This window comes from Eucalyptus grandis, chromosome 3 (assembly GCF_016545825.1).
Source record: "Eucalyptus grandis isolate ANBG69807.140 chromosome 3, ASM1654582v1, whole genome shotgun sequence".
In the NCBI taxonomy this organism is placed as follows: domain Eukaryota; kingdom Viridiplantae; phylum Streptophyta; class Magnoliopsida; order Myrtales; family Myrtaceae; genus Eucalyptus; species Eucalyptus grandis.
The window spans coordinates 20,975,636-20,993,644 of NC_052614.1; the positions used below are offsets into that span (position 1 = coordinate 20,975,636).

The window sequence follows — 18,009 nt, forward strand, 5'->3', positions numbered from 1 at the left end:
TTACCAACGTCTTGATGTCCAATTGAAGTTGCCTTGGTCGTGTCTTTGCTGGATTTCCTGTATATAGTTGATTGAAATGTGAACTAATTAGATACATAGGTGATGTAAGTCGAATGCTATTCATAAGTGTTTGTGTGGATCAAATCCTGCTCATATGTGATTGTGTATGTCAAATGGTGCTCCTGCATGTTACTTTGAGGTGCTGAGGTGCTGAAGGAAAGAGCAGAACGCTGGGAGTACTATTTTCTATTTTGACATGAGGCTACTTATGATTGTATACATGAGTAGTCCTTGCTTGTTGCAAATATCAAAAGAGTTCCATGTCTGGAGCATGTGATGCACATATGTGCGATTTGAGTAGAAACAAGAGCTGTAAATGAGTTGAAAACAAACAATGAAATGAAAACCAAATGAGATTTGAAGATTCGATTGGATGAGAACCGAACAAAAAGAAATTTGAATTGTTGTTGCATAAACTCAAGTGAATGCTTGACATCAGAATCTTGAGAATTGAGAAGACGTAGTCAGTAGTGTCTGTCCTTGCTTCTGCCACTGCAACCTCATCCTAGAAGAAATTAAAATGGCTTGCAGATAATCAACTAATTAGTCTCTTCTACCATCAGTTTTGCCCACCTTACAGATATTGGCACAGGAAAGACTAATATTTTCTCCTATTGGATCTAGTCATCCGTGACAGCATAATGCTTGGGCCAAGGATTGCGCGTGTTAGTAATCTTGACAAATTTTGGAGGCATTCGTGCAATATTGATTAAATGATCACTGTTTGGGACATCCCAAAGTTGCCTATTTCAACTTGTTTTCTCTTCATCTCTCCACTTGGTTTTTTGCACTTGTAAGTTATTTGAGAAATTTTGGTAGAATCATTCATTTACCTAGATAAAAGTATCATATGCATTGTAAACTATTATCTAAGTTGTTGAAAACCTTAATGATGCTTCCATGTGGCAAGCAATCTGATATTCACAAAGGGAATGACTTACCTCTCAACAAATGGACAGTTAGCAAATCCTCAAAGCAGAGTAGATTCCATATGCAAATTGCATTCCTGTTTCCAGGAAACTTGTCCTTTGACCACAATGCACATGAGTTTATCAAGAAGAGTGCAAGTATTCCATTGGAGCCACGATTTAGCTTTTATTCCCTTAACCATAATGCATAGAGATCCATGCAGTTTTTCCTGACACCACGTCTGCATTATCCTGCAAGACATGTACTTTTCCTGTCTGCCTGCGAAGACTTTCACTTGGAAAAACCCCAAGGTCTTGCAGATACATGGTAATATGCCAGCGGAACAATCAATGCTGTCTTTTTCAATTTTTTATTTTCCGGATTTTTCTGTATCTCATCATCCTAGAACAGGAAAAGATGAGTTATTCTGACGGGGTAAGTTAAATTCATTTCTTCATCAAACTAAGCTGGGGATCAACTTTTTGCTGCAGCAACTGGGGCCCTTCGATGCTAGACCTTTACTAGTACCTTAGTGACCTGCTTTGTTGTTATGTCTCGAGTTTTGAGATGTGCATGAAACCTCGAAGGATTTTGATTTGTTCAAATTCGGTATTTGCTTTAATCCAAGTCAAATTTGGAGTTTTTGGGCTTTGGAAAATTTGATTTTGTTTTCTGTTCGATGAAGAGTATTTATGTTTGACAGGTTCGACTTCTTGGGCTCTTTGTCCATGTCGCATGTGGAGGAGGGACTTCTTTTGGCCGTACAAAAGAAGAAGAAGAAGAAGAAGGAGCTCTCATATTCAATAGATCTTGTGGGGTCAGTAGATTTGTCAGAGGAAGAAAAATGAAAAGGCGTGGGTTCTAATTTTCTCATCCCCTTCAGCCGCGCAAAAAGAACAGTAAAAAGGTTGAGTTGCCCTTCTAGCCCCGCGGAGAGGAAGAGGAACACATGGTGATCGTTTTTTGCGTGAAGAGTTTACATCCTCGTTCTCTTTCCGGAGATGCGGGTGTTTCAAACCGTAATTCTCCATAAGGCTAAACACTGTGCTTTAGGTGGAATCTAAGGTTGAGAAGCGCTTGAATATGTGAGCTATTGTACTTTATAATCCTTCGATTAATTGCCAGTGATCTCCCTATTAAAGTAGATAGCCACATTGGAACTTCATGCGTTTCTTATTGTTTGTTGTTCATTTATCTAGTTAATTCATGCTTGTGCATTGATTTAATAACAAGATCCCATTAGCTTCTGCATTAATTTTACAATAATTGATATTAGAGCTAAGTATAGGATCTTTCTAGATTTGATTTGGGGTTTTTGCTTGTATGATCGTTGTTCGGAAATCTTGTTGTTGCAACTATGTCAAGAGCAAAAATATAAATTCAGAAGCTTAATGGAAAACACAAATCGAGCAACGAAGTGAGATGAGACATTGGATGACAAGGCTAACTTGCCGAAAATGATAAAAGGTACCAATAAAGATGAGTTAATGGAGAGGGCAAATAGTATAATCATGTTGATATCATTGGATGAGGTTTCAATAGAAGCGGTTGAGAAGAGACATGCCGTGGCATCATGAGGAAAATTTTAGGCTCTTTACATGAGAAAGGGTTTAAATAATTATCATATATGTTGAAGATGATATTTCAGTTTCAACATGCTGAATTTACTTTCATCAAAGACCATTCAAATGAGTTTAACAAGCTCGTGATAGATTTGAAGAACGTAGATAAGATCCTAGTTGATAAAAATTAGGGCATGATATTGTTGGCTTTTCTATTAGAATCGTGACATCACTATAACGATTCATTATTTCAAGTTTGTTTATCTAATAAATGACAAAGGAAGTTGCGAGATAACGACTAACGTGAGATGACGATCTGATGCGGGATGTAGCATGGAGTCAATCACTTGCCTCCTCTAATCTCAAGCATCATCAATTATTATCTAGATGGTTTGAAAGGTAACTAAACTTTTGGAAATGCGTTGATGTTGATCACATTCTCAGCATGCAAAACTTGCCTAGGAAGTTAAGCCCTTCGTTGTTCCCCACCGTTGGATCAAAATGTTTCGATCTGGGACCATTTGATCACGACACTAATCAACGTTCACGATGTCGCCCTTCCTGCTGCCCATCCTACCTAGTCCGTTTCGGCAGAATTCAACGAATTGACCAACCCTTGCTTTTCTCAAATGGTCCGATCTCCACCATTCAAGAGGATGTTCACCGTGTAGCTCCCTACAATCATCAGCATAACTCTTCCAAACCACTTGAATTATTGTTTAATTAATCAAGATATTTCATTTTGTGGTGATAATTAACAGGTGACCAGAATCATTTTTGTGGTGATAATCATTGTTTAGTGAATCAATTAAACCTAAATACATCAAATTCCAGTTTTTCAAACTCAAGACCTACCCAAAAAGATAAAAATAAATAAAATAAAGAGCCCTCGAGACCTACTATCCTCAAAGTTGATTCATCAAAGATCTCCATCAAATTGTCTACTCAATATAATTTATCCAAACCTAACAATATCGTTAGCACACTACTCAAGCAACAGTCTTAGCTCCAACTAGAACGTGAACACTAACTGCCCATATATCCAAAACAGTTACAAGACTAGTTATTAAAGGCCAAGCATACCAATACACTTCAGGCAAATGCCAAATCAGAATAACTTTTGTCTGCAGCAGCTTATGCACCCTTCGATACTCTATATCTTACCGCAAACACGAGGGGATTCATCCCAACATCAATAGGAGCAACTTGATTATGCAGCAAGTATTGCATAAGGAAACCATTCCACAGTAGCTTCAGCGTAATCAACCTGAAACTAGTCCCTCGGCGGCCTGCTTTATCCAGCGAAGTCCAAAAATCCAATTCCCGGGAGCTCGATCGGTGGTACATAGCAATAGAGCTCTCCTCCACATCTGGGAAGAGAGGAGTTTTGTCAAGAGGCATGTTGTCTCCACTTTCCTTATTCCAGTTTCCTTTTTATTTTCAAGTTCCTGTGTACTGCGAGCTAGTTTAGATTAATGATCGACAGCCCCGGATACCGTCTATTTCCAGCTTGATTTTTTCTTTCATATATATATATATTGGGTATTTTGGCATTCTTTAGTTATTTGAGCAACTTTGGTAGAACCATCAATCTACCAAAATGGAAAAAGAAACAGAGCCTTGCTGTATATGAACAAAAAATTGGATAACAATTACTGCAACTGACTCTGAAATACTGGATTATCTGGAGAATTAGATCGTCTTCTTCTTTTAACTGCTTAAAAATGACTTCTCACGGCACAGAAAAAGGGTGACCTATTAGTAGAACATACTGATACCAAGAGCTTGCCCCGGTCCGAGTATTTTCATATTGCGCACATTTGAGAAAAGTATCACATGCATCGAAAATCGATGTGGCAAACAAATGGGTTTTCACAAAACAGAATAATTACCTTGGACAAAACGACAATAAGTTTCTCTTGTGATGGACCTGGAAGAGGGGGGACATGTCCTTAGAGCAAACTCCATTACTTCTCGCAATTTCCCAAGATTCCCAAACTCAATTACATTGTGAATTTATTCATCTGTCCGTTGCTTGAATCAGTCACATTTTGTTCATAGAATTGAGCACGAACACTTGGAAACATTTGCAGATGAGGTTCGTGGAGGAGACTGAAAGTCATTCAAACCTGCGAGAATAGTTTGTACTATCAAGGTAAGCTAATAAATGACATTATATCCAAACTAATAGCAGCAAAACATCCAAAGATTAGTGTCAGCTTTTGTATGTTGGTAGCGTAAGCTAACAGATGTTACTTTGTGCAACAGGATAATAGTATATTCATTCTAACAGCAGCGACTTACTTCTAGAGTCGAGCTCAGCGCCAGGTTCTGGAGGCCCTACAGTCGATGGCGAGTTCTGAGGATAGTAGATTTTGGTCTCCATCATTGATCCTTCTGCATCTGTTTCCCTTGCATCTTCCTAGTACAAGAAAAAATGAATCAGTCTTCTCTTCTCCTGGTATTGTAGCATAAGAAAATTTAAATTTTATCCAATCCATCTGCTTTGAAGTCCGAACATTCCAATGATTTTTATCATAGTTGAGGTACACTGGATGTTTTATTTTATTTATGGATTATGTAGGAAATTCAATGAATTGCTCATAATTAACTGGTTGATGTATAGTAGAAATGGGGGCACTAAGTACTAAAATACGATTTTGTGATAATCTACTAGTCAAATGGCTATTCGTTTCATTATCATAGACTAATAGGACACTTGTCAATATGGGTTTTAAATATACATGTTTTTTTACTGTCGCTTCCCTTTATCTGAACAATTGCTAAATATTTTTAATCTAACTTAACCTTCTTGATACAAAGATCTTTATAATGTAACTTGCATCATTTTCCACATATATAAGTACATTGTACACCTTGGTTTACACGTCACGTTGGAAACTAATTACGCAAACGAGTGCTAGCAGATCTATCATAATCCATAGCTTTATTAATAATCTCCAGCAAATATCCATATTAAAGGACTCAATGAACTCAACATAACTATCAAACGATTTAGCAGTATAATGATTATATATTTATTAACTATGTACATATTCCACCAACAATTTATTATCTACTTCATAGTTCACTCTGATTAGATTTAGCTACCAGGAAAAAAAAAAACACATACGTTCTGCCATTTGAGTAGATAAAGATGTACGTGATATCATAAACTATATGTTATGTACAGGCATCTCCCTTATTTTCACGAATTTTTCTGTTTAACTTAGACAAGAAAAAATATGAATATCAAGCAATATTTAAAATTTTGACAAATGATAGAGTTGTACCATTTCGCATGCTTGCCTTTCTAAGGTGAATGCCAAACCACACAGTTACAGTTTGTTATGCATAGCTCGATAAGTAGAACATTGTTGACCAGTGGGTATTGCATGTAAGCTCTGTTTCTGGTATATCTTTTTCCACTATTTTTCCTTTTCTCATGACTCACCCAATAAGTACCACTTCAAATCTTTCATAATACATATATTGTACATTTTTTTCTATATATTTATTTGTTCATTCTAAATTCTAAAGGAAAAGTGTAAAGAAGTGTGATTTTTATCTTTGCTTGGCGAAATATTAATATGATCATTGTTCAGTTTTGTAAAGGATCTTTATTAAGCACACTGCTCGTGTAAGAAACAATTGACACACTCACCATTGGATAAATGACACATGGAAAAATTCAATTACAAAACTAACTTCAGACAGTAAAATAATGAATGTTTCTTTTACACTAATAGTGTTTCCTTTACACTAATAGTGGACCTAACAATAATCATAGATTTATATAAAGAAGTATGAATTAATACATGCAAGAGAAAGACAGAGAGACAACGAAGGAAACGGAACAAGCGAAAATGAGGAAATGTGATGCCTACTTCATGCGTTTCTGAAAAATGAAAATTTGAAAAATAAGTGAAGGGTATGAGGAAGGTGCACTCGTTGAATGTCATTCTCATCATGACAAGAATCATCTCTTTGTAACCCGGTAAGTACCCTCATAACTACTTAGTTTCATGCAACCCCATACTTCTATCCAGCATTCATTTGGTATTTTTGAGTCGGATACATCAGTCAACCTTTCCAACGATCCACACCTAGAAAGATACAAAAATTTCAAAAGCTCCAGTTCCTCAAGGCCCTCAACAACCCGTAGCCCATTGCATTGGTAGATCCGCAAACCCTTCAGCTTCTTCGAGTTTGATAAACCATGCAACCCTCCCAGGGAATCGCAATAGCCAACTCGAAGTTCCTCTAATGATTCCATTGTACTGGGAAATTGAATTTCAAGTAGCTTTGGACAATCTAAAACTTCCATTTTATAGAGCTTCCTCTTGATGAAATTATCGATAGTCGCCGAGAAACTCGCATTCTCTCACACCTAAATTTCTCAATAGTTCAAGCCCATCCAATTGAATTTCCCTCAGTGGAGAGCTATGAAGACACAATACGGACAAATTTTTCAAGTTGGAAAATTGTGGTCTAATGACTATCGAGTCAAAATTGTCCATGCCAGATAAAGTGAGTTCTCTAAGTCGAGGTAGGCAACCCAACTCTGTTGACGAAATGGGGAAATTTGAAAGGCCCCACTCAACTTCTCCAAATTAATAACTTTCCAACCCATTGCAATTGGAAAGTTTGCATTGGGTTTGATGGTTGGGCAGGTGCTTGTCCAAAGCTGTTAGACAAAAGCATTTCCACTAGATTCGTGAGGTTACCAAGATTTGGAACTAACCGCAATGATGCCGAGTGAACACGTAGACAACACAAACTCGAGGGAAGCTTTGGCAACTCTTGAAGCTCATTACAATGTGTCAAATCCAGCTTTTGGAGTCGCGTGAGGTAATCGATTGCCATTGGTATTACACTAATACGGGTATATGAAATGTCGAGGACACTTAAAGAAAATAGTTTGCCAATTTGAGCCGGAAGTTTGCCTGCAAGTTGTTCACAATTTTCAGCATAGAGCTCCTCCAACTTCTAGCATTTCAATACCGGCAAGTAACCTCCTTATTGACTAAATCCCATCCTCATCACCTTCGCTTGTTTCAGATTTTTATTGAATCGGTAACTCAACAATGTTTGTCCTTGAGAGATTCAACTTTTGTAATGATGTCAAGTTGCCTATTGATTCGGGAAGCTCCCCCAAATTTCGACAATATTTGAGTGAAAGAAACTCGAGTCGCGTAAGCTCTCCGATGGAAATTGGAAGTTCCACAATTGGTGTGCCCGATAGATTTAGGAATGACAAATGTTTTGCATTGCCAATTGAATCAGGTAAATTTGTAATTTTTGAGGATGATATATCCAACTTAGACAATGATCCTAATTTCCCTATAGAGTGTGGAAGTTTCTCCATTTGAGAGCACTTTTTGATAGAGAAGTGCATCAAATTCACCAGTCCTCCAATCTCTTCAGGCAAAGTTCGAAGATTTGTACACCGAATAATGTCCAAGTGAGTAAGAACTTTCATCTTCCCAACAAAGGAGTCAAATTTTCGCAAGTTTAGACAGTGGTGAAAAAACAATGTCTCCAAACTCGGGTAACCAGTCCATTTCAATGTTGCGAAAGTTCCATAATATTTAGATAATGTGTCGTAAGGAACTTCCAATTTTTTTAACATCTGCAAAAGTAGTTAAAACATTAAGGGTCAAAGAAAAAAAATACTATGTTAAAAGAACAAAAGCACGAATTCAGACTTTCAAAACTTTTCATCAACCCCGGTTTTTGGTGTTTATATTGTGTGAAAGTTTGAAAATTACTAGATTTTTCAAGTGCAAATTGGCCATTCTACAATCTAGAGGAGTAAAACCTCAAGAAAGCCATCTTAGCTTCAGGCAATGATTGTTGACGTCTCCAACAAAAGTCCTTGGTTTTATTAGCTTTTGACATGTATTCATAAAAAAGAACTCGATGAGCTCAACATAATTATCCAATGATTTAGCAATATATTGATTCAATATCCATGAAGTATGTACATATTTCACCCAAATTTTATTGGCTACTTCGTATTTCACCGTAATCAGATTCAGCTATCAGGAAAAGAAAACAATATGTTTTGCTAGATAAACGGATATCATGAATTATATGTTTTGTATTGGCACCTCTATCTTTCGCAAAATTCTTTCTATTTAATAGAAAACTTGAATAAATCCTTCGACAAAGAAAAAATTGTAATATCAAGCAATACATAAAATTGGGGCAAATGATAGAGTTGTACTATTTCACATGCTTGCCTTCTAATGGAGACTGCCAAACCATATAGTTAGTCTGACAGGCGAAAGGTGATAAGTAGAACATTGTTGACAAGTGGGTATTGCATATAAGCTAACTCTGTTTTTGGTATATCTTTTTTCACTATTATTCCTTTTCTCGTGGCTCACTCAATTGTAACACCTCAAATTTTTCAAAATACATTAATTATATATTCGTTCTCTACATATTTATTTTTTCATTTCAAAATATGAAGAGAAAGTGTAGTTGTTTAAATGAAATTTATTTGAACAGTTAACTACAGCTGAGCTTCTACTTTTGTGCCCACACACGACATTTTTATCTTTGGTTGGGGAAATATTGACACAATCACTTTCTTGTTTATATGAAAGATCTTTATTACGTCAATTGCCAATGTAAGAAATAATTATACTCATAATTGTATGGTTGACATGTGAAAGAGTTAATGATCATCTCAGGTGTCTACCTTCTAGACTATTCACAAAGTGCATCTACGTGTCTAGATTAACAAGGCTACTCCCTGTAGGCAAAAATTCTGTAATTGAAATTTAATTTGACTCAAGTGATATTTTAGGATCTCTATCTTCTACCTTAAACTCATCTCTCTGCTTACCGATTCCCCCGTATCTGAAAGAAAATTTCAAGTTAATTTGGTTTTAGGGAACATTTATTATTTTCGTTTTAGCACAAAGATCTCTAGAGACTGCAACTTATTTTCTGAAAACAACCTTAATTTCATTTTGCAATACTTAAGTTCTTCAATATTTGAGAATATATTGAGTTCACGAAAGATAAAATTTTCACCCAACACATTCGAGAAAAAGAAATTTTCTCACTTCATCGACGCGAGAAGAATTTTTTTGGGTCCGTAGAAGAGACCATACTTGTACGATGAGCGGTTGGCCACATTCAAGAACCGCGCCGCACCCTCCCCGAAAGGAAGAAGGCCGAGTATTGAGAAATGTTAACAAAGAAAGAACCACACGACACGTTGTCTCGGGAACGTAGAGAGAGAGAGAGAGATGAAAGTAAACGGAACAAGGGAAAGAAAAGTCATGCCTACCGCCTGCGTTTCCGAAAAATTAAAATTTGAAAAATAAAGTGAAGGGTAGAAGGAAGGCGCACCTGGTCTAATCCCCTCCTCGTCCACTCAAGAATCTCCTCTCTATAATCCCCGTAACGGCCATAACTACAATCTGGTAACTTCTCGCACTTCCATACAGATATCAAGCATTCATTTGGTATCTTTGAGTTGGATAGATTAGTCAACACTTTCAACGATGGACACCTGATGAAAGACAAGTGCTGCAAAAGCTCCAATTCTTCAAGGCCCTCCATAACCCGTAGTACAGGGCAACTATATAATCCTAAATACTTCAGCTTCTTCAAGTTTGATAAACCATACAACCCTCCTAGGGATTTGCAGTAATTTACTATGATATTCTCCAATGATTCCATCGTACTGAGAAATTGAATTTGAAGTAACTCTAGGCAATTACTAACTTCCATTCTAGAAAGCTTCCTCAAGTTCGATGAAATAACTGATAATCCCTTGAGAAACTCGCAGTATGTCACAGTCAAATCTCCCAATAGTTCAAGCCCATCTAGTTGAATTTCCCTCAGTGGACTGCGACAAAGATGCAATGTTGACAAATTTTTCAAGTGCGAAAATTGTGGTCCAACAACTACCGAGTCGAAACTATCCATGCGACCTAAGGTGAGTTTTTTAAGTTGAGGTAGGCAACCCAACTCCGTTGACGACACGGGAAGATCTGAAAGGCACAACTCCAACCGCTCCAGCTTAGATAACTTCCCAACCCATTGCAATTGAAGAGTTGATGCCTCGGGCAAGTGCTTGTCCGTGAGTTGTCGACAGTTCCAAATCCACTAGATTCGTGAGGTTACTGAGATCCGGAACTAACCACAATGATGCTGATTTAACACGTAGGCAATTCAAACCTGAAGGAAGTTTTGGCAGCTCTTGAAGCTCATTACAAAATGATAGATCCAGCTCTTGGAGTTGCGTGTGAGGGAATTAATTGTTGTCGATGGGACCGCACAAACACTAGTTTGCGATATGTCTAGGATACTTGGAGACAACAGTTCACCAATTGCGCTTGGGAGTTCGCCAAGCGAGCTGTTGACAATTTCGAACATTGAGCTCCTCCATGCTCTCTAGCATTCCAATACCGGGCCGGCAACCTCGTATTGACAAGATGCCATCCTCATCACCCTCAACCGCTTGAGATTCTTTATCGAATTAGGTAACTCAATAATTTTTGTCCCCGAGAGATCCAACATTTGTAATTTTGTCAAATAACCTATTGATTCTGGAAGCTCCACAAAATTATGACAACCACAGAGTGAAAGGAATTCGAGTTGCGTGAGCTCTCCAATAGAAATTGGAAGTTCCGCAATTGACGTCCCCAATAGATCAAGGGATGATAGGTTCTTTGCATTGCCAATAGAATCGGGTAAAATTGTAATTTTTGTATGTGATATATCCAACTTCGACAATGATGCTAATTTCCTGATGTCTGGAAGTTTCTTGATTTTGGAGCACCGCCTGATAGAAAAGTGCTTCAGATTCACTAGTCCTCCAATCTCTTTAGGCAAATTTCGAAGATTCAAGCAAGAAATAATTTGCAAGTGAGTAAGATCTTTTAGTTTCCCAATAGAGGAGTCAACTTCCTGCAAGGATACACAATGAGCAAGAGATAGTATCTCCAAACTCACGCATCCAGAAAAGTCTGGAATCTGTTTCACTCCATTACAATTGGAGAGAGAAAGAACTTTCAATCTGTTTTCCATCTGCAAAGGGCACTGAAATATTATCAAAGAGGATAAAACAAAGAATACTATGTCTATGTTAAGAGAACAAAAGTACGAATTCACACCTTCAAAATGTTCCATCCACCCCAGCTTTCTGTTTTTTTATTGTATGAAAGTTCAAAAATACTAGATTGTTTAAGTGCAAATGGGCCATTGTACAATCTAGAGGAGGAGAGTGCCAAGAAAGCCATCTTAGCTCTTGGAGATAATTGTTGATGTCTCCACCAAAAGTCACTGCATATAGCCTAAGGAATTTTAGATTCGGCATCCTCTCGAGTTCTTCATCCACGATATTGATGGGATCTGAATTATATTTACCTAAATTGAGTGCTTGAATGTTATCCTTTCTCTGCCAATAGAAGCCATCAATGAGTATGAGCTTGCAAACGATAAATTTGTCCTTTAGAATGCCCAAAAGGAATCTTCTAAATGGGAAGTGAGAGAATAATTTCACGGTGGATAATGTAAGGATCCTACTTTTACTTTCTAAATGGGAAGTGAGAGAATAATTTCACGGTGGATAATGTAAGGATCCTACTTTTACTTTACCTTTTTTGATCTCATTACTTCGAGAGCTTCTTTGTCATTCCACAACCTATTAAGGGTACATTCTTTTCGAACAATGTCTCTTCCGAGGTCTCTCAGTTGATCATGCATCCATATAGCATCATCGCCAACGATTTTAATTAGACACAAATCAGTAAGTTTTTTTAATGAGTTATGGGGGTAAAGACAGCAAGCATCCCAGAAATAAGTTGCCCATAATTTCTTTCCATATATGAAGAAGCATGCAATATCAAGAAAACTTCTTTTTCCGCATCTCCTAATGCATCATAACTTATCTTCAACTTACCCTGGACTTCATCATGAGGTACGTTCTTCAACATTTCTAGCATTTCTTTCCATATTTCCTCCTTTTGGTCATGAAGATAGGAACCTATGACTTCAAGAGCCAATGGGAGTCCCCTGGTCATAGATACAACTTCTTGAGAGAGACTTTGATAAGCATTGGGAGGAGAGACCCTATTAAATGCATGCAAACTGAAAAGTTCTAGCGCTTTATCACGATCCATTTCCTTCACTTCATAAGCTAATATTCCTTCTTTCATCCAAAATTCTTTTGTCCCTTGTTGTAATGATAATCCTACTCCCAGAACAGAAAAGTGTTAGGTCCCCAGCTAGTTTCTTAAGTTGTTCTTTGTTGTCTAGATCATCTAGAACAATGAGAACTTTCTTAGAACTAGCTCTCCTTCTTATGCTATCTATCCCTTCATCGGTGTTATCAAAATTTCCTACAAATCTAGAATCAGAGATGTCAGATGCCAACTGTTTCTGCAGATTTACTAGGCCATTTCCTTTTGATGATTCTCGGACGTTCCCAATGAAGCTGCATTGTCCATCAAATTGAAGACATAATTCATTGAAAACAATCTTAGCAAGAGTGGTTTTACCAATCCCGCCCATTCCATGGATTCCAAAGAAACGCACACCTGTGCCAGAGTCAACATCTAACAACTCCATTATGGCTTCTACTTGTTTGTCTACCCCAACCAATTTGTTATCCAGAGGTCTTTGTTTTACTTTCAGCTTACGCAGAACCTCTTTCACAACGTGTTCAATGACTTCACCTTGTCTGCCACATACCAAACACTTTTAGTTAAAGAAAACAAATAACAATCTCACTACTACTTCCTAGCAGATAGCATTTGAGTTGGATCACTATTTTTAAGTCTCAAGTAAATTCTATAGAGCCACAAGAATTTTGGTGTAATAGACTCCACAGGATATGATTGGTACGATAAACTTACAATTTGACCCTATTTCTGAGAAAGAAGATGTTCCTTTGCGGACCAAATTACAGACATCATTCCAAAATTAGATCCAATTCACTCATCTAACTATCACTAGCCAAAATGGCCCTGCTTATGTATGAGAATTAGTGAATTGCCTCGGTTTTTTCCTCCCCGGTGAGAAATGAAATTTATTGCTCATATACCAAAAACCAATTCGTATATGCCACGTCAACCGATATATTTCAACAATATATACACCTTCGGCAAGTTTTCATTGCCATTTACAAGAACAATAAGATAATAGCATTTGTACTGAAGCTTGAAAAGAGTTCCATAAATAAGCATATACTTACGCTTTCCCTTGGACTTCCCATCCCTTGATCTCAGCCACTTTACCCAGAGCCGCCTCCCACCGTTGCCTGATCTCGGCTTCGTGCCTCTGCTCATGCTTGTCCAACTCCTTCCGGTAGAGTTCCGTCCTGAGCTTGACGTCGGTGGGCGTGACATCAAAGAAGATGGGTAGGATCTCCGGCTTCCCAGTCGATTCATGGAGCTCCGTCACTGAGCGAGCCCGCGGAGGCACCAAGCACTCGAAGCATAGCTTTGAGAGGACCGGTATGCAGATCTTGAGTTGCCGACCGCTCTCAAGAGATCGTCGATCCGATCACCAGCGTGAAGCTCTTCGCTGTCTCTGTAAGCGACGATCCCCTGGCCGACCATGGTCCGATAGAGGTAGTCGGTGAAGGTGTCGCGAGTGTCGGGGCCTCTGAAACTCAGGAACACGTCGTACTGTGTCGCCGACGCGCTGGAACCACCGGTTGCTGCCATGTTTTTTGGGGGCTTCGCAAAAAGTTCTCTTTTGTCTCTCTCTAGTTTTTGCCTGCTCAGAGTTGGAGCTGCGTCTTCGGTGGGGTTTAGAAAGTAAAAAATCATGATGTGAATGCACAAACCGATCTCAAAGAATCCCTCAAAAGCCCTCTTCCTCGAAATGGACCCGCGCTCACGTGCAAGAACTGGATATTCGAGCTTTCGGCCTGGATCGGCATCCGATGCCTAAAGTAAACAGAGAAGGACGTTTGACCTGGGTCAAGCTCGAAAATATTCCGAAATTCAATTTTTTTCTTGTTTTTTGGACGGGCAGGTTAAGTTCAATTCATCATCAGACTAGGCTGTGTAGCCAAACCAAACCCATAACAATTGATCCCATTTAGCAAACCATTACTTGCAGCTTAGTAACTTGATTAGAAAACTGCCCACGCAACGACACTAGCTTCATTTATGTTTTTATGGTTTTTTGGTTAATTACTTGATGCACACACTTCACTCGGATATATCTTTTTTTGCAAGTTTTCAATTATGAATAACCTATGATAAAGGAAATGTGATACAAGGGAGGAGTCAAAGGTCGTTGAATTATAATATTTATAACTTCTTAGATGAATATAATAATTTAAGAGTTGAAATACCGAGCAAGAGGAAGAAAATACGTCATAATACTATACTCATGATTCCGAAAATATGGCAAAAGTAAACTTGTAACTGTGTTTTTGTCTTGATTGTATTAACCTAAAGACATGTTATAAGGAAATTAGCGGTACAATAAATGCAAAAAATTGATTCTGAGCAAATTTCCTTTTTTTTGTTTCACATGTAAATTAAAGTTAAATTGAGAAAATATATACGCAATAGAAAATATAAATAAGTTCTGCCTAGCTTATTTATTTTTTTAAGTAACATTATTTCTTCTAAAGGTTTTAAATCTATGGATTACTGAAGAAATTTTTTATATATGTGTACATGAACACTTGTAAGTATTGTCTCTAAAGATGACATGTACTTGTAGACCTATAAATAGCTCAAAAGTCACCTTCTAATTGCAAAGATCGGCTTTCTTGCATTCTCCATCAGGAAAAACAAAAAAAAATGCTGCCACGTAAGCTTTTCTTTGGGAAGACCAATTAAAATTACTTGACCATGGAGAGTCGGAGACCACCTAAAAGAGTACTAGGATCAATTTGAACAAAGTAGAAATTGCACGACCAACTTCAAACATTCACTAAGAGTTTGATTGCTAAAAATAATCTTATCCTAAAAGTTTTTTTTTTTTGGTAAAGATCTTATCCTAAAAGTTTCGTTTCACATCCACATACATATTTAGATTCAACAAGCATTTGCCCACCAATGTACTTATCCAATTATATGTAATCTTACGTAATCACATAATAATTATACTTATATCGTTGGACGTGGGTGATGTCATCCTTGTGAATATGACATTAGCCTTCACATGCGTGAGCGTATCAATTTTGAGGCAAGTTCGTCCGTCCAACATTGCTTGAAAAGAGGGGAAAATAAATTAATCATTTTTTTTAAAATTAATTAGTTCATTTAATCAATTACTTATTAACAAAAAAAAAGAAAAACAAAAGGATTCAGCATTTCCCTTTGATATGGGCGCCCATAAAAAGACACGCCGTCCACTTCGTCACCCACCTAGCCAGTCCTCTTTTTCTCTTTTCCCAATTTTTCGTTCCGTTTCGCCAATTCCAGATACTCCAAAACGACGTCGCTCTCTCGCCCTGCTTCTTTTTCTTCTTCTTCTATGTCCAATGCTCGTTTGCGAAGACCTGCAATCATCTGCGTGGACTCCCATTCCAAGCCATCCATCTTCCCCCACCCACTACCACCAGTACACCTCCGAGTTCGCTAACCGGCCTAGATCCTCCACACCTCCGACACCGTCAATGATTACTCAAGCAACTTGTCCAGCTTCAGCTTTGATGTGCAAACTCAATGTTCGGTGGCTCCAACGACTAATAATGTGCAAGATTGGCGTAGTGATTCTTCAAATCATGTTGATAATGAAATGGGCGTTCGGTATGATTTTTCTCGTCTAAGCTAGGGGTGCACAAGAATTGCCAGAATTCTAAAGCGACGGACAAAAAAGAAAAGAAAAGAACGCAGAACAAAACAAAGAACTTTAATTGACCGTGCTTGGGCGGACTAAGAAGGAGGAGAAAGTGGAAGAAGAAGACGAAACAAATAAAAAAGAGGGACACCAATAGGCACCACGCATGAGCATGCTAACATTTGAAAAAGCAAGGGGTAATATGGTCAGAACACGGTGGAATGACTTGTACAAGCTAAATGAGGAGCGGGAAAAGCCTGACCTTTTAAAAAAGGAGGGGGAACATGTGGGACAAGGGAGAAGAAATTGATGGCACAAGAAAACAAAGGAGAGAAAGAGAAGGGAAAACAAGAGCGAGCGTAAAGACGATAATAAAATAAGGGTGCGCCGTTGAGCAAAGACCCCATCACCGCCCGTCGTCGTCGAGTAAACTCCAACGCTTCTCGCAATTTCACAAGATTCCCAAATTCGATCTCCATTGTAGATTTATTCACCTGTCCGTCACTTGAATTGGTCACCTTTTGTTTATATAACTGAGCACGAACGCTTGGAAACATCTGAAAATGTGGTTTGTGGAGGAAAATGTCAAATTATGTTTCAATATGAGGCTTAAAAGTTAAAAGTCTTTTAAACTTTGATTTGGCCTGCCCTTCGATTATAATTTGGTTTTCTGTTGGATATATAATCCGAGATTTGGTCAACAAGATATCCAAGGGCGGTGATTTTACATATACACCCAAGTTTGACCTAACTGAGGCATAAAGTGAAGGACTCTATTTGACAAAGAGATGAAAAAAAGCGCCGCACAAAGTTCCCTGTCTTTAAGATGAGCAAGAAACACAGTGATTTGTGCAGAAAATTCGACATCTAATTGAGGCATTTTTTCTTTGTAGATACATAATGATAATTTTTTTTTCTTTTTTTCCGCAAAGAGTTCACATCCTCCGTTTTCTTCGTGGTGTGACATAAGTGGTTTGATTTGTGAACTAATTCTTAGTGTTTAGGTATAATTTACTATGAGGAAGCACTTAAGCATGTGAATGATTATATTTTATAATTCTCCTAACTCCGTGAACTATTCTCTTATTAGTATTGATTCTTCTCACATTACGTTAAGAAATACGCTTGCATATGTGTTTCATACAGAAAAATTGCAATTCATATTCGTCCTAAAATGTATTTCATTTTATCTTTGCTATCTACTCTTTATTATTATATGCAAGTTTATTTCTTCAATATTGAAACATGAATCTTGTAAACCGACATCCTTATGAACTCCAATGTCCAACATACTATCATATCTCATTTTCTTTCCAATTTGTAATTTGAGGTATTGCATTACGCATGTTAACAAAAGTGTTTCTATTTAGGAAACAAAAAAAGAGAACACCATTTGCTTATGATGCAATATTATACAACAATATAATTCACCAAAGTCATCGAATTGTAGTATAGTCCGTTCATCAAGTCTAATCGCTAATGACAAACATGTAAACGGTACGCCACCACCCTCATGAACTTCTACAAGTTGCCGCCATCTCTAGACATTGCTAAAACAATAGCAGCTATTTTAACTTAACCTGTGTCACTTAGCCCTCAGAAAAGATTAAAAAATGAAGTTGATGGAGAATTTGGACTGCAACTTCGTTCGCTAATCACTGTCTAATGAGGGAAAGAAAAAGGAGGGAGAGAAAGGGAAGAA

The 18,009-nt window shown here is 37.7% G+C and overlaps 2 protein-coding genes and 1 long non-coding RNA gene across 5 annotated transcripts; all 3 read right to left on the reverse strand.

The window, feature by feature from the left end:
- Nucleotides 1-3,422: 3,422 nt before the first annotated feature.
- LOC120291470 lies at nt 3,423-5,181 on the reverse strand. Of its 3 annotated transcripts, none has more exons than XR_005549504.1 (3): nt 4,836-5,181; nt 4,424-4,660; nt 3,423-3,979 (listed from the first exon to the last, which is right to left on the reverse strand). It is a non-coding gene; the product is annotated as an uncharacterized LOC120291470 (long non-coding RNA). The 3 variants fall into 3 exon arrangements; XR_005549502.1 differs by having other exon boundaries at nt 3,423-3,986; XR_005549503.1 differs by having other exon boundaries at nt 3,423-3,901; nt 4,836-5,180.
- Nucleotides 5,182-10,949: 5,768 nt separating this feature from the next.
- Nucleotides 10,950-11,827, reverse strand: LOC120291733 (disease resistance protein RPV1-like). The gene is made up of 2 exons (XM_039309436.1): nt 11,672-11,827; nt 10,950-11,585 (listed from the first exon to the last, which is right to left on the reverse strand). The coding sequence occupies exons 1-2, from the start codon at nt 11,795-11,797 to the stop codon at nt 10,950-10,952; spliced, it is 762 nt and encodes a 253-aa protein (XP_039165370.1). The 5' UTR covers nt 11,798-11,827.
- A 329-nt stretch (nt 11,828-12,156) lies between these two features.
- On the reverse strand, nt 12,157-14,227 carry LOC120291734 (TMV resistance protein N-like). The gene is made up of 3 exons (XM_039309437.1): nt 14,068-14,227; nt 13,753-13,960; nt 12,157-12,572 (listed from the first exon to the last, which is right to left on the reverse strand). The coding sequence occupies exons 1-3, from the start codon at nt 14,225-14,227 to the stop codon at nt 12,317-12,319; spliced, it is 624 nt and encodes a 207-aa protein (XP_039165371.1). The 3' UTR covers nt 12,157-12,316.
- Between the last annotated feature and the right edge of the window lie 3,782 nt (nt 14,228-18,009).